Source organism: Ostrinia nubilalis, chromosome 26, assembly GCF_963855985.1.
Source record: "Ostrinia nubilalis chromosome 26, ilOstNubi1.1, whole genome shotgun sequence".
Taxonomy (NCBI): Eukaryota; Metazoa; Arthropoda; class Insecta; order Lepidoptera; family Crambidae; genus Ostrinia; species Ostrinia nubilalis.
In genome coordinates, this window is record NC_087113.1 from 2463781 (window position 1) to 2478936 (window position 15156).

At 46.4% G+C, this 15156-nt stretch overlaps 1 protein-coding gene across 1 annotated transcript in view; it reads right to left on the bottom strand.

Annotated features, from left to right (window-relative positions):
- LOC135084361 (tyrosine-protein kinase receptor) overlaps nt 1-15156 on the bottom strand; it is a 46735-nt gene that overhangs the window by 1323 nt on the left and 30256 nt on the right. Inside the window, exons 13-27 of the mRNA XM_063979139.1 lie at nt 13942-14101; nt 13056-13235; nt 12273-12416; nt 11511-11626; nt 10791-10917; nt 10438-10512; nt 9724-9867; nt 7117-7262; nt 6510-6621; nt 5820-5921; nt 4985-5201; nt 4099-4314; nt 2788-2955; nt 1125-1319; nt 289-407 (exon numbers count right to left, since the gene is read on the bottom strand). Coding sequence (XP_063835209.1) covers nt 289-407; nt 1125-1319; nt 2788-2955; nt 4099-4314; nt 4985-5201; nt 5820-5921; nt 6510-6621; nt 7117-7262; nt 9724-9867; nt 10438-10512; nt 10791-10917; nt 11511-11626; nt 12273-12416; nt 13056-13235; nt 13942-14101 — 2221 coding nt within the window. The remainder of the gene's footprint in view (nt 1-288; nt 408-1124; nt 1320-2787; nt 2956-4098; nt 4315-4984; nt 5202-5819; nt 5922-6509; nt 6622-7116; nt 7263-9723; nt 9868-10437; nt 10513-10790; nt 10918-11510; nt 11627-12272; nt 12417-13055; nt 13236-13941; nt 14102-15156) is intronic.

Below are 15156 nucleotides of genomic sequence, written 5' to 3' on the forward strand. Positions count from 1 at the left end.
GTTAATTTATATCTGTCTCTTTTACACTTTTATAAAGAGAAAAAGAGAGAAATACCTGTGGACATACTGTCACGGTGACAAAAGTCACCCGAGTGCGCGAAGGACCAATATAAACCGGCTCGAAGGACCAAAAAACCCCACCCGAAGAACCAATGAAAACCGAAACGAAAGATCAAATACGTCAAATCGAGTAACTATCTAACTCTGAAACTTAACAGTTTATTACAATTTATTTTACTCGTTTACATTTTCTTCTTTGACTGTATGATAAGTGGTAAAGACACTGACCATAAGGCTTCTCCAGGCGTCCGCCGCCAGAGACCATCTCCATGACCTCTCTATTCGCGCAGCCCGTGTACGGCATCACGCCTAGAGAGAATACCTCCCATAGCAGCACTCCGAATGACCTGCACAAATAACAACATTACTAATTGGAATAAATGAGAAAAGAAATGCTTCCAACATCTCTTCATTCGTTTGAAAAGAATGAAGAGTTTGTGCAAAATTTCTATTTCCATTCGTTTCAATCTCCTGGATTGGAAAACGTAGTGCAGACAGGCCCTTACTAGTGGACCGACGATCTGATGAGGGTCGCTTGAAGCGCAGGACCGGTCACGTAAATCCTACGGGGCAGGCTTTTGTCCAGATAAGGACGCCCATTGGTTGAAAAGAATTTCGTTGCAAGTCGAATGATTATTTTGTCGTGTGACAAACTCGGCTTTTCCTGCTTGGGTAATTAGCAGCGGTCAATCTATCCAGACTATACAGGAGTTCCAGTTATGGCAATAGTAAATGTACTGTTTCTTCATATCGACCTCCACTGAGCAGGGCACATAGTACACAGAACTGACGGCCGATGGGGCAGCAAGGTTCTGGAGTGGAAGCCTCGTACCGGAAAGCGCAGCGTAGGACGTCCACCCACAAGGTGGAGCGACGACCTCATAAAGGTAGTGGAAAGGCTGGATGCAGGCCGCCACCAACCGGCCATTGTGGAAATCATTGGGGGAGGCTTATGTTCAGCAGTGGACGTTCTATGGCTGGCAAAATGATGATGATGATGACCTCCATTCACGAAGAACAGCTATGTAAAGATAAGAAAAATAATACAGGACACAAGAACTCACCAAACATCAGTTTTTATGGTAAATATCCCGTCAATATACGCCTCCGGCGGCATCCACTTGATGGGCAGCATGGCCTTGCCTCCCTTCTTGTAGTAGTCAGCTCTATAGATGTCTCTGGCCATGCCGAAGTCCGCTATCTTGACCACGCGACCTGGACCGCGGGAGGTTAGCAGGCAGTTCCGTGCTGCTATGTCCCTGTTGAGATCATTGTTTTCATTAGTTTCAACTGCTGGAGCTTTGGAGGATTTGACCTACTCTTCCACCACTATAGTCTATCCAATATAGCTTGATTAGAATGACAGCTTTCAAACGAATGTGATTAGTACTGGGTATGTTTCGTACGGTTCACATAGATGTATCGATAAGTTTTCGAAAAAATTATATAAAAAAATGCACCCAATTTTTCTTCATATCTTTATTCATAAAAATTAAAATTAAAATTTATATTTAAAGACAGTAAAATTTAAAAAGTATGTCAAGGGTGTACAACCTAAGTCGTAGTCATCATCATCAGTGTTCTTCGGTGGTTTTTTCCTCTCGCTAGAGGGCGGTGGACATCTCTTCTAGAGCAACAATCAATCACCGGTAATTTTTTGGGTATTCATAGCACGAATACCCAAAAAATTACCGGTGATTGATTTCCGATGTTTGCTTATTTAAGAATGAAATGTTTTTTGGTTTTTAATAGTGAACATTTAGAAAAACGTATAACTTGACTTAAATATTATGTTAAAAAATTAGTTTTAATTTTAATATGACATTTGTCGATATGTCCCATCACTAACATTTTTGTAACTCGAGATAACCTTGTAGAGACGTCGTTAATAATCTAGCTTGATTTTTATGATTTCGAATTACTACTTATTGGTGTAATATAACGCTGAATTTACACGAAATTAACATTTTTATTGGAAGCACTGTCGTCGAAAATATTGTTTGTAGGTCAGACGTGAATTATTTCACGTCCGCCAATATTTAGCTCTCATTGATCGCTACTACAAAGTTATGTCGTTACTTTTGATGGCAGCTGTCATTCTAATCAAGCTATATTGGAATAGACTATAGCATAATTATTTCTTCCATAAGGACGTCACATCACACATTTATTATCAACCCGAAAAGGGATCGTAACCGTATCAACTCGAAGTGGTCAGTATTCTTTGTATGAAACTCCATACTGCAACGCACACGCGTGAAAGGCGATACGGTGTTGATCCCTTTCCGAGTTGAGAAGTCTGCTAGATCTCTCCTGTTTGAGAATTCTCTAAATCCCCGTTACATAGGAACTTCTATAAGTCTCCTCATGGAACGTTCTTCAAATCCCCTCTATTATGTAAGTTCTTTTAGTTCTCTCTATACGAAAATCTTACTACCCGTTATAAAGCAAGTTGATTAACGCCCGTATTCACAAACATTACTATGAGGTCTCATAGTGCGCGTGGACGCTCAGGGTGACACACGAACCAATCATAGAGCTTTATTCAAGGCTGTGCATTCGATTTGCTGATTCTTTTGAGCAAGAAGAAGCTTTTTTTTCTTTTTTCCACCTTCGGCCTGATCATCACTTACCATCAGGTGAGATACAGGCCAAGAGATCCCACGTTGTGGATAAAAAAAAGCATTGTTTGTGAATACAGGCGTAAGTTCCCGTTTTACCCCTTACCTGTGTATAAACCTCTTGGCCTCCAGATACCGGCAGCCCTTGCAGACGTCCAAGGAGCACAGCAGCAGATCCTTCATGGTGAGAGCACTGGCCCGCTCCGGCTTGGGGCGACTCTCCCGTAAGAAGTTCTTTAGGTCCCCGCCTGCGAGCAGCTCTAGGACTATGAAGCTGTGGAATACGATACAATTTAGAGTGTCGGCTCGGAGCAGATTTTACTATTGAGAAGTTTTTAGATCTAGGATTATAAGGCTGCGGAGTAAAACACTGTTTAAAGTGTAGGCTTGGGGCGATTCTCTCGTGAGAAGTTCTTTAGGTCCCCGCCTGCTAGCAGCTCCAGAACTATGAAGCTGTGGAATAAGGCACAATTTAGAATGTCGCCTAGGGGCGGATTTTGCTTTTGAGAAGTTTTTAGATCTAGGATTGTAAGGCTGCGGAGTAAAACACTATTTAGAGAGCAGGCTTGGGGCGACTCTCTCACAAGAAGTTCTATGTCCTCGCCTGCTAGCAGCTCAAGGACTATGAAGCTGTGGAATAAGGCACAATTTAGAATGTCTTTCGCCCAGAAAGTTCTTTAGGCCCTGCCCAAAAAGTTATTTAGTCCGGCTAGCAGCTTGAGGACTATAAGCCGGGAAATAAGACACTATTTAGAGTGCAGGCTTAGGGCGACTCTCTCGTAAGAAGTTCTTTAGGTCACCGCCTGCTAGCAGCTCCAGGACTATGAAGCTGTGGAATAAGGCACAATTTAGAATGTCTTTCGCGCAGAAAGTTCTTTAGGCCCCACCCAAAAGTATTTTAGGTCTCTGCCCTCTCAGCAACTCTAGGACCATAATGCTGAGAAATAATACACAACTTGAAATGGGGTGACTCTCTCGTGAGAAGTTCTTTAGATCCTCGTCTGCTAGCAGCTCGAAAACTATGAAGCTGTGGAATAAGGCACAATTTTCAATGTCGGGTAGGAGTGGATGTTCCTTGAGAGGGCTCTACGACTATATCTAAAGCTGGGTACAAGATTTAATTTAGAATGTTGTCTTGTCACTTTTGTCCAAAAAGTTTTTTAAGTACCCGCTGGCAATTCTAGGACTATATCGGCTTTACATGAGCACAAGCACATTTACAGTATCATAAGAATTTCAACTCTGCCACTGCTTCGAGACAATAATGTAGGCCACTGCTGAGAAAAAGCGGCTCAAGTATCGTAGGATGCTTTTACATTATATCCTTAAATAACATAGGCTGTAAATAATTCATATAGTAAATCCAAACAGGCGAAGCCTCTGATAAAAGCTCTAATAACTTCAAAAACCCACTTACCGAGGATGCCTATCAAAGCATACACCGATCAGGTGTACAATATTCGGGTGGTTGAACTTCGCCATAATGGCGGCTTCCATCAAGAAGTCTGACTCCGCCTGGCCGGTGGATAGCTCTGGTAAGGTCTTGACAGCCACCGGCATTTCTGCTGCGTCGCCGTTTCGATGCCTGTACAAGCCTTGGTAGACCTCGCCGAAGGCGCCCTGGCCTAAAGCCCTGGGAAAAAAATTGGACAGAAATGAAAGCTCAAAACCGATTCATAATTATACAAAATATAAACTCATCATCACATCATTTTACGCGATCAACAGATTAACGTTTTGTAATTTTGCATAAATTCTGCATTTGCATGTGTATAAGTAGTACATGATTTGTATTACATGTTTTTTCATCGGTTTAAAAAACGTAGAGATATTATGAATTGCCCTTTCAATATGCAGGAACAGGGAACATTTCGTAAACAAGTATTTTGCAAATTGGAATTTGTTATTTGCTGATGATGCAAATCGGTATTGAAGAGCCTATAGGCTTTTCATTCGGAAACATAAAATTAAAGACTCTGTTTCAACTAAAAGACGGCCACTGTTGGCCTATGTGATAATAATAAATAATTCATTTATTTTCCCTTACAAACTTAGGTTAGCAGCACTACAATTTGTATAAAATACATTATGCTATAGGTAAGTACTTAATACTAAGTTAGTGTGGGACTGGTGCCTGAAGTATGAGAATTTGTTGTATAATAACAATGGTATTAGATATACCTTCAGCCCTTCACCGACAATACTTTCCATTGGTATGGAACTGTATGATATCTCACTAAAGTTCAAAATATGGCGGCATCAATTCTACCTCTACCACCAGGTAAAGACTTATAAGTACTTACTTGACCAGCTTCAGGCTCTCCCTAGACACCTGCGGCAGGCCCCTAACATCTATCCCCTGAGGCAGGATGCTCTCGCTCCCGTAATGGGGGTTGAACGCCATACTGAGGGGATTCTCATTGCCTCCGGGAGCATTCCTGAGACGGTGGAGTTGAACCTCCTGTTCTAGGAGGCGCTTTTGACGGAGTTCCGTCTCCTTTCTGCGTTGGTAGGCGTTGTCTGCAAAGGTTTTTTTAATAAGAGTCTATTCGAGGGATTCTGTACCTATTGTACACCACAAAAAGAAGAATTCAAATAAGAATTCGCTGCCTGCTGCTGTCTTTCCCGGACACTAATAATCCGGGCCTTTTCAAGGCGAGGGTGAAACTGAATAGGCATTTACAGGGCAGATACTCCTATGTACCATCCTTACTTACTCATCTCATCTAACTTAACATCAGGCGCGATTGCGATCATATGTGTCCAAGGCAGACGATATTTTATGCTCAACCCTGACTCGACTACTACATGCTACTCGGCTAGGTTGGGTTAGTCGCAGGGTACTATTCAACCACTATTCTCATCTCTAATTCTCAATATCTTCCTAAACAGATTACAAATTACAATATCGAGATATACACACTACAGCGGTGCAACTGCAGCGATTCGCTTGGGTACTTTATGGCGCCCTCGGATTTGTATTTTGTAGCGTCTAATTTGAAAAATTCAATTCCCAAGAGTATCACAATATCCAGGTCCAAACTACACTCAAAGAGGTATAGGTAGACGGATCTAAAGGTGTAATGAAGTGTCTATGTTAAAGTTGCTTAATGTCCCTAGGGATCAAAGTGTACTTACACAAGTAGAGGCAGACGCAAAGCACAGCAAGGGCGGATACGAACACTGCCACGCCCATTACCACCAGCAGTACCAAAGACAGGCGCGGCCATGATTCCTCCACTGCAAACACATTATCATCATTAGGACAAAGATAGTGGAGACAAGTCTTCACTGCAGGACTGAGAGCGAACAAACAAGGAATACCAAGAATGTTAAGTTACACAGATGATGTGCTACTAAATCGGAGTAGGGCGCGGATGTAGACTTTTTTTTTACTGAGACACCTTCTGGATTCTGCTTCGCTTCGTCTCGCTCAATGCAATGTATTTTGTATGGAAACGCTGCACATAATGTCTTCTCCGCTCTGCTCAACCATTTCCACAATGCTGAGCAGCGGAGACGAGACTTGTAAATAACGAAATTCTATTGGTTGCTTATAACTATTATTTCTCGTCTCCTCTTAACCCGTCTCCGTCTTGGTAGAAAATAAGCCTAACTTTTTGGTCAAAAATTCCACGACAAAAACACATATTTTATAGTGATTATGCGCGCATATAGCGGAGGGGCCATTCTGGAATTCTCCTAGGATGTTGGGCTACCGATTCGAAGATGGCCTCATATCATAACATGTCAAGGGAGAGGCCCCCCTGAAGAATGACCCCAGATACGCCTATGATAGTGTTAAATTAATTAATTCTCTGTACTCACGTATACACTTGGTGTCGTCGTGGACGTCGGTGCTCCAGGACGAGGGGCAGTAGCAACGAACCTGGCTGCGAAACTCGTTCAGCGCCACGCAGCGGTAGTCGCAGCCGCAGTCCTAGAATAAAGATTCGTGTGTATTCAGTTGAAAAATGGACCCTATTAGAAGCACATGACATAAGAAGTAACAGAGCTTAGTCGCCTCCACTAATGATTTCAGTCCGCAATGAGCGGTCCTGCGTTACCTGCATCCAGGTGCTTCCCGCAACCTTTATAGACCGTCTCTTCATCCCACTTACACTACGCCTTCGAAAACTTTTTTGCTACAAGTAATCAATCAGTTTACTGTCACTCACATGTAGGTATAGTGGCAATCATGAGGACTTTTCCAGGTCCAATTCGCGTCATGATAGTGACTTCCCTGAACCTCCTGACAATCATAATTTGGTCTAAAATATTCTAGAACCTTCTACATGCTCATTCTACATAGCGGGGATAATGATTATTTCTTCCCCAAGCCTGACATGCGCCATGATGGTGGTTTTGTTGTACCTCCTGACAATGTCGTAATAATATTATTCTTGAACCTTCTACATGCTCTAAGGGGACTCACGTGAATAGCGGGTATGATGAGAACTTCTCCAGGTCCGATGTGGGAAGCGATGGTGACCTCGGAGTACTCTCTGACAGCTCGCGCGTTGCTGATATGCGACCAGCCGCCGCTGCCGTGCTGGCCCTCGCCTTCGTTCGTGTTGCCTCCTGGTTGAGAAAGAGGCGTGGTTAGTTCCGAAATGTACTTTGATAAAAGGAAAAATAAGGGTTTAAGATAAGCTGCTAAATGTAGGTACTTTTAGATCTAGAATCTACTGCCGTTGTGAGCTGCACTGACACCGTTAGGATGATCACCGCTGCTACTGAGCCAGTGCCGGATTAAGCCAGCGCGGGGCCTGTAGCAAATTTCTATCAAGGGGCCCTTGGTTTGCTTTAGGTATTAAATGAAACAAAACTGTTACAAATGAACTTTTCTTGATTTAATGTGGGCAAATTTAGAGCTATAACACTATATTCAACAAAGTAAGATGATTAAGACGTTCTTGTCCCATCGTGTTCCTTAATTCATTTTTAATACGTTTTAATGTTGAAAAAGAACGTTCGCCACTGCAGTTAGTGATCATGAGAGACATGTAAATGCGCAAGGCAATTTCTAAGTTTGGAAAACACGATTCTAAAGAATTATTTATTAAAAGTTTTTTAAAATGATTAGTTTTTCAAACGTTGTTTGTAAAATGATCTTTTGTCATACGTTTTTTTGTTAAATAATAGTAAACCTCATTTTTTAATTATCCGCTTTTTTACTTGAGACTCTAAAACACCTTGCTCTTAATCTACCGTCACTAGCTTTCAATAATCTCGAAACATGATCGATATGATAATCGATTAAAAAGGTTAGCTATAATCACTCATAAAATGAATCTATATTTTATAACTAGCTTTCCGCCCGCGGCTTCGCCCGCGTGGAATTTTGTCTGTCACAGAAAAACTTTATCGCGCGCGTCCCTGTTTCAAAAACCGGGATAAAAACTATCCTATGTTCTTTCCCGGGACTCAAACTATCTCTATGCCAAATTTCATCAAAATCGGTTGCGAGGTTTAAGCGGGAAAGCGTAACAGACAGACAGACAGACAGAGTTACTTTCGCATTTATAATATTAGTTGGGATTTCTCGAAATATTGAATTCGGCAAAGTAGGAAAAATCGTAACTCGTAAGCCTTGATAGGGTTACACTGGTTGAGGCGCTCCTTTTCAAGACTTGGAAGCCTGCGGGTAGCGCCATTGGACGTGGAGAGGGTTATACAAGGATTTTCTACTTTGCCGAACATTTGCACGAGAACGGTTTGTTCAAAACATATATATTTGGTCTTATTTAATGCAGGATTAAATGCCCTTCAACCGTCAGGAAGACCACTTTTCGATAGGGTAAGTCCTTTACGCGGTATAACCGGAAAACCGAAAAAGCGCCCCTTTCGGGGGCCCCCACCACTTAAGCACAACTCCGTCGAAGTCGAAAAGCTAGGAGAGTCTTTAAGGGCAACTAATGAAGCCATTAAAGCACTAAAATCTTTAGTAGGAATTGTTTCAGATTTAATTAATTTTTGTGTGTTAATTCTACTGGCCTATTAGAGATCATTCACGTTAAAAAGTTCGTAAAATACCTACCTACTTATTTTTAAGATTTAACGTGATGAAATACAGTTTTAGATTTTCAAGTGAAAGTAAGGCATAGCCTAATGCAAGATATTTTATGCTCCTATCTAAATTAATCTTTTTTTATTTCGGTCAGACAGGCTTTGGAGCGCGGGGCCCCCAAATTCGCGGGGCCCGTAGCATTTGCTACTCTTGCTACGTGGCTAATCCGGCACTGTACTGAGCGTATCTACTCTTGGAATCTCCTCAAGCAGCCACTCAGTGTACTCCCGTACAGTAAGATGTAAAGAAGGCTGGGTAAGTATGAGTCTATTACTTAATCAGCAGCCACTGTAACTGTGACAGCTGACTTAGACACTGTCACGCGTCACGCCGCATTCTAGAACGTAGACCGCAAGCAAATAATATCATTGGTTTGACCGCACTCGCGCCTCGCGTCACGCCCGCGTCACATTCGCGCTCCTCGCTGTCTTAAAACACTCCGTAAGACTACTCTCGAACTCACACTGACTCAGGCAGTCGCCGTTCTGTACTCTTGGGGAGTTCCAAGTTCTCTTACTCACCCCGCCCCCGCCGCTGCCGAAGTGTGTAATAGTCTGCCGCCGACATTGTTGGGCTGTTGTCACCTCTCTTGAGACACACTTAGACCTGCCTCTCACGCAGCCCTGTGTGCTAAATCTGCTATCACTCTGTCGCTGTCTTTAGGAGACCATAGCGTCGCGCCGTGTACTAGCACGTAGCTAGATCGGAGCAAGGAATTCCATTGGTTTCATCGCGTTTGCTGCGTCACATTGCGTCGCGTTCCTTGCTGACCTAAGATACCGCGTAAGAGTGTTCCCTGTGGTTCATCGCTGCCTTAAGACACGTCACGGTAAGTCTACTCTCACTCACGAGCCGAGTTGTGTACTGGCGTAGACAGCAAGCAAGGGATGCCATTGATTCGCCACACTTTTTGCCGCATCATATCGCGCTCGTCTCTGCCTTAAGACACTAGCTAAATCTACTCCCACTCACCCAGCCAGCCGCCGCCGCCGCCGCCGCGCAGACAGCCGCCGCCGCCGCCGCCGAAGCCGCCGTGCGCCGCGCCCGCGCACGCCAGCCCGCCCGCGCCGCCCTCGCGCACCGCCGCGCCTCGTACCGCCTCGTGACCTGGTGTTACTGGCCCTGAGCGGCCTGGCTTACTTACCTGCCACTAAGACAGCTGGCACTAAACGTCCTAGGTCTTCACCCACCCAGCACCAGTCTTTTCTGCCACTCCTCAAGCATCCTACTTCACCGAACTAGCCCGAACTCTTCTAAAACAACTGCTGCTGAGAATGAGAATTGGAACTCTTGGACTCTTGGAACACTAGCTTTCTACTATTCCCGTTACTCTCTTAACAGCTGCCCCCAATGAGGAATCCTAAGTTACTAACGAGCGCGACGCGCTCGTTGGCAGCCGCCGTCATTATAGCGGTGTGTCTCGTCGCTGACTTTAGGAGACAATCGCGTCTCGCCGCATACTAGTTACTTAACTAGGCTGCAAGCAAGGGATGCCATTGGTTTCATCGCCTTTGTCTCCTCACTGATCCCTAGATCATATCCTAATATGTACTGAAGGATGCCATTTGTTTGATCACGCTCTTACTCACGCCACGCGTCGCGTCGCTATTGTTCTCGTCGCTGCCTTTAAAACACCATCGCGCTCGTCGCTGCTCTATGACACTGGCTAAATCTACTCCAACTCACCCAGCCAGCCGCCGCCGCCGCCGCCGCGCAGACAGCCGCCGCCGCCGCCGCCGAAGCCGCCGTGCGCCGCGTCCACTTACCTGTCAGTGGTAGACCTGTCTACCACTTAGACAGCTGGCACTAAGTGTACTCTTGAATGTCACCAACCAGGAGATACTTCCGCCGCTCCTCAAGCATCTTACTTTATCGAACTAGCGCCAGCCATCTCTCTTTAAACAGATACAGTAGGTACTGCTGAAAGTATTTGCTCCATCTGCACCATCGCGCTCTTCGCTGACCTAAGGTACTGCATAAGAGTGCTCTCTGCGCCTCATCACTGCCTGAAAACCCTGGGTAAGTCTACTCCCGCTCACCCAGCCAGCCGCCGCCGCCGCCGCCGCGGAGACAGCCGCCGCCGCCGCCGCCGAAGCCGCCGTGCGCCGCGCCCGCGCACGCCAGTCCGCCCGCGCCGCCCTCGCGCACCGCCGCGCCTCGTACCGCCTCGTGACCTGGTGTTACTGGGTTACAGCTGCCACTAAGTGTACTCTTGGACTATCCCACCAGTAGCCCTCTTCACCAAGCATCTTACTTCATTCATCGAACTACCGCTTGTCGAATGTCGCCTCTTTTGCAACTTACCCAGCCAGCTACTTCTCAAGTTACTACTGCTGAAAGTACCTACTCTTAGAATATATATAACCTTCTGCTATCCCCATTGCTCTCTTTACAGCGCTGCCAATAAGGAGTCCTAAGTCACTAACGAGCGCGACGCGCTCGTGGTAGTTGCCATCATTATATCGGTGTGTCTCTCTTGTTGCTGTTTTTAGGAGACAATAGCATCTCGCCTCGTACTAGCACGTAGCTAGGCCACAAGCAAAAGATGCCATTGATTCGTTGCGGTTGCATCTCGCTCGTCGTGGACTAAAGGCACTTCCTATAATGTGCTTTCTTACTCACCTAATTCAGGAGACTGTCGCGTCGCATACTGGCACGAAGGCAGCAAGCAAGGGATGCCATGATTCGCCACACCTTTTGCCGCATCATATCGCGCTCGTCGCTGCCTTAAGACACTAGCTAAGTCTACTCCCACTCACCCAGCCAGCCGCCGCCGCCGCCGCCGAAGCCGCCGCCGCCGCGCCCGCGCACGCCAGCCCGCCCGCGCCGCCTTCGCGTACCGCCGCGCCTCGTACCGCCTCGTGACCTGGCGTTACTGGCCCTGAGCGGCCTGGCTTACTTACCTGCCACTTACACAGCTGCCACTAAACGTCCTCTAGGTCTTCACCCACCCAGCACTAGTCTTTTCTGCCACTCCTCAAGCATCCTACTTCAGAAAACTAGCCCGAATTCTTCTTAAACAACTGCTGCTGAGAATGAGAATTGGAACTCTTGGACTCTTGGAACACTAGCTTTCTACTATCCCCGTTCTCTCTTAACAGCTGCCCCCAATGAGGAATCCTAAGTTACTAACGAGCGCTACGCGCTCGTGGTAGTTGCCATCATTATATCGGTGTGTCTCTCTTGTTGCTGTTTTTAGGAGACAATCGCGTCTCGCCGCATACTAGTTACTTATCTAGGCCACAAGCGAGGGATGCAATTGATTCCGTCCCGCTCGTCGTGGACTAAAGAATACTAAAGATGCCTATAATGTGCTCTCTTATTCATCTAGTTCAGGAGACTGTCGCGTCGCATACTGGCACCTAGGCCGCAAGCAGAGGATGCCATGATTCCCCACGCTTGTTGTCGCGTCGTGTCGCGCTCATCGCTGCCTTAAGACACTAGTGTCTAGGTGAATCTACTCTCTAATTTACACAGGCAGTTGCTGTTCTGTATTCTTGGGAAGTTCCAAGTTCTCTTACCCAGCCAGCCGCCGCCGCCGCCGCCGCGCAGACAGCCACCGCCGCCGCCGCCGAAGCCGCCGTGCGCCGCGCCCGCGCACGCCAGTCCGCCCGCACCGCCCTCGCGCACCGCCGCGCCTCGTACCGCCTCGTGACCTGGTGTTACTGGCCCGAGCGGCCTGGCTTACTTACCTGCCACTTAGACAGCTGCCACTAAGTGTACCGCTCCTCAAGCATGTTACTTCATTCATCGAATTAGCGCTTCTAGAATGTCGCCTCCAATGACGAGTCCTAAGTCAGTAACGAGCGCAATGCGCTCGTGGCTGACTCGCCGCATACTGGCCAGTACGCCGCTAGAAACAGATGCCATTGCTTTGGTCACGCACGTCGCGTCGCTGACTTAAGACTCCGCATAAGTGTGCTCTCTTACCAACCTAGCTACCAAAAGCCGAGCTGCTCCAAACAGTGTCAGCAACGAGAGTGTCGTCGCGCTTGTCGCTTACTTTAGGACGCCTCTAAGTGTATTAGTGTGGATGAGTAGGTAACATAAGGAGACCGTCGCGCTGTGTACTGGCGTAGGCTACAAGCAAGGGATGCCATTGGTATCATCGCGTTTGTCTCCTCGCTGACCTAGGATATGTACTGTGTAAGAGTTCTCTCTGCGTCAGCCGTCGGCTGCCTTAAGACATTAAGTAAGTCTTTCTTACGTCACGCGTCGCGTCGCTATTGTTCTCTTCGCTGCCTTTAAAACACCTTCGCGCTCTTCGCTGACCTAAGATACTGGGTAAGACTACTCCAACTCACCCAGCCAGCCGCCGCCGCCGCCGCCGCGCAGACAGCCGCCGCCGCCGCCGCCGAAGCCGCCGTGCGCCGCGCCCGCGCACGCCAGCCCGCCCGCGCCGCCCTCGCGCACCGCCGCGCCTCGTACCGCCTCGTGACCTGGTGTTACTGGACCCGAGCGGCCGACCCAGCCGCCGCCGGCACCTGGTTATCAATCATTATTACATTCTAAGCCGTGTGGTGACGGCAGAGTAGAATACATTTGTCACCAACCCCTACTTCCCACGCGGGCTTAGGGACTACACATCAAACAGAGAACGGGCGCTCTCTGAAAAACATCAATCTTTCAAACTGCGATCTCCAACCCGCCTGCCAAGCGTGGGGATTATGGCAAAACCCTCCACTATAGTGGAGGAGGCTCATAGTCCAGACTGTAAAGGACTGTTGATGATGATGATGATGTGCTGATTAATACATTCATCATGATCAGGTGAGTGCCGATGGGGACGGCCAATGGGTTATATGGGACTCTCCAGAAACAACGGGGCCTCCCTGAAACAACTCCTCCGGGGCCATTAAAACGGAGTCACAAGCTCATCATCCTCATCATTTCAGCCACAGGACGTACACTGCTGAACATAGGCGGCATAGCGGCCTGCATCCAGCGCCCTCCTGCAACCTGTAAGAGCCCATCTGTCCATCCACTGCGCCAATCTCTATTGCAAAATCTTGCTGCCCCATTGGCCGTCAGTTTTGCGAGCTAGTGCACAGAAAATTGCAACTTTAGCTGGCGAACTACAGGACCTTCAGCTTGCTAATACCAACTGGATATCCAACATATCCAAGTTCCAACATAGTTTCTATTATAACAGGCACAAGACTTCAAGATAAAAGGCTAGTTGTCACTCACCAGAAGTCCGCCCCGGCTGTCCGTACATATACCCGGACTCGGGGGTAGCGTTCGTATGCGCGCGGGCATGTTGCGACCCGTCATCGCGGAACACTCCGACTGAGATGCCGCCGCCGCCACCGCCGACTAGCAGCGGCACTGAGTGGCCTTCTTTGTCCAGCTAGAAGAAGAAGATTGAAGGTTGAAAATGGAGAAACAAAGCTCAAAACTGGAAGGTCTGACCTTCTTTGTCCAGCTAGAAGAAGATTGAAGGTCAAATATGGAGAAACAAAGCTCAAAACTATAAGGTCTCGAAAGCTGTTTGGATGAGACTTAAAAAACCGACTTTAAACTAACCTAGTGGGGCCCTGGACACGTTTTCAGAGGGAAAGAGTGGCCTGGGTTACTGCTGCTTTTTACAAGAAAGAAGATTGAAGCTTAAAATACTGAGTTTTGAAACCTGCTTGCATATTTTTGCATACAAAGCTGCTAATACCTCTCGCGCCATGTTTATACTAGAAGATTTCAGTGGGCTAATTCAAATGCATTTGTCGAGAGTAGAAATCGTCTGTCAAATAATTTTCTAGTAATCAATTTTGAACTGATTGTCAAGGTAATACAGTTGAAAATTGAATATCAAAGCCAGACTACGCCTAATGTCAGATCAGCCGATGGTAGATGCCAAATTTCCAATATCGCGTACGAAGACGGAGAACTTTGTCAATATAGTGGTACATAAGGGTCATAATTAGTGGATGCCGACGATTTTCGCGCTGTCATCTCAACGACTGCCCACCCTTGTCGTTAGAGCAGTCGACTGGATAGAAAGCATGGAAATAACATGGTGATTGATAAACTAGGTGCAAATAAACATATTTTATAAACACAGAATGCTTTTTGCTTAAATTTGAACATAAATTTACCATAATATAACTTATTACACTTATGTCTGGATTTGTAAGCAGAAATATGGATAGGTACCTACTGGATGGAGTGGATGACATAGTGGATGGAGTGTTTTGTAAAACTGCAAAAAAACTTTACCACTAGCTGCTACTAACTGTAACTTACACAAACTTCTGCCGTTCACCGCTAGGGGCGCTGTGCAATCTGCCATATATTTTGTACGCACTTGGTAAGGTTAAACTTATGGTAGAGCTACAGAACTTTCATATAATAAATTATCATGCGCAAAAATTAGTCTGTTTGGGCCCGCCATACACGGACAGTTCGAGC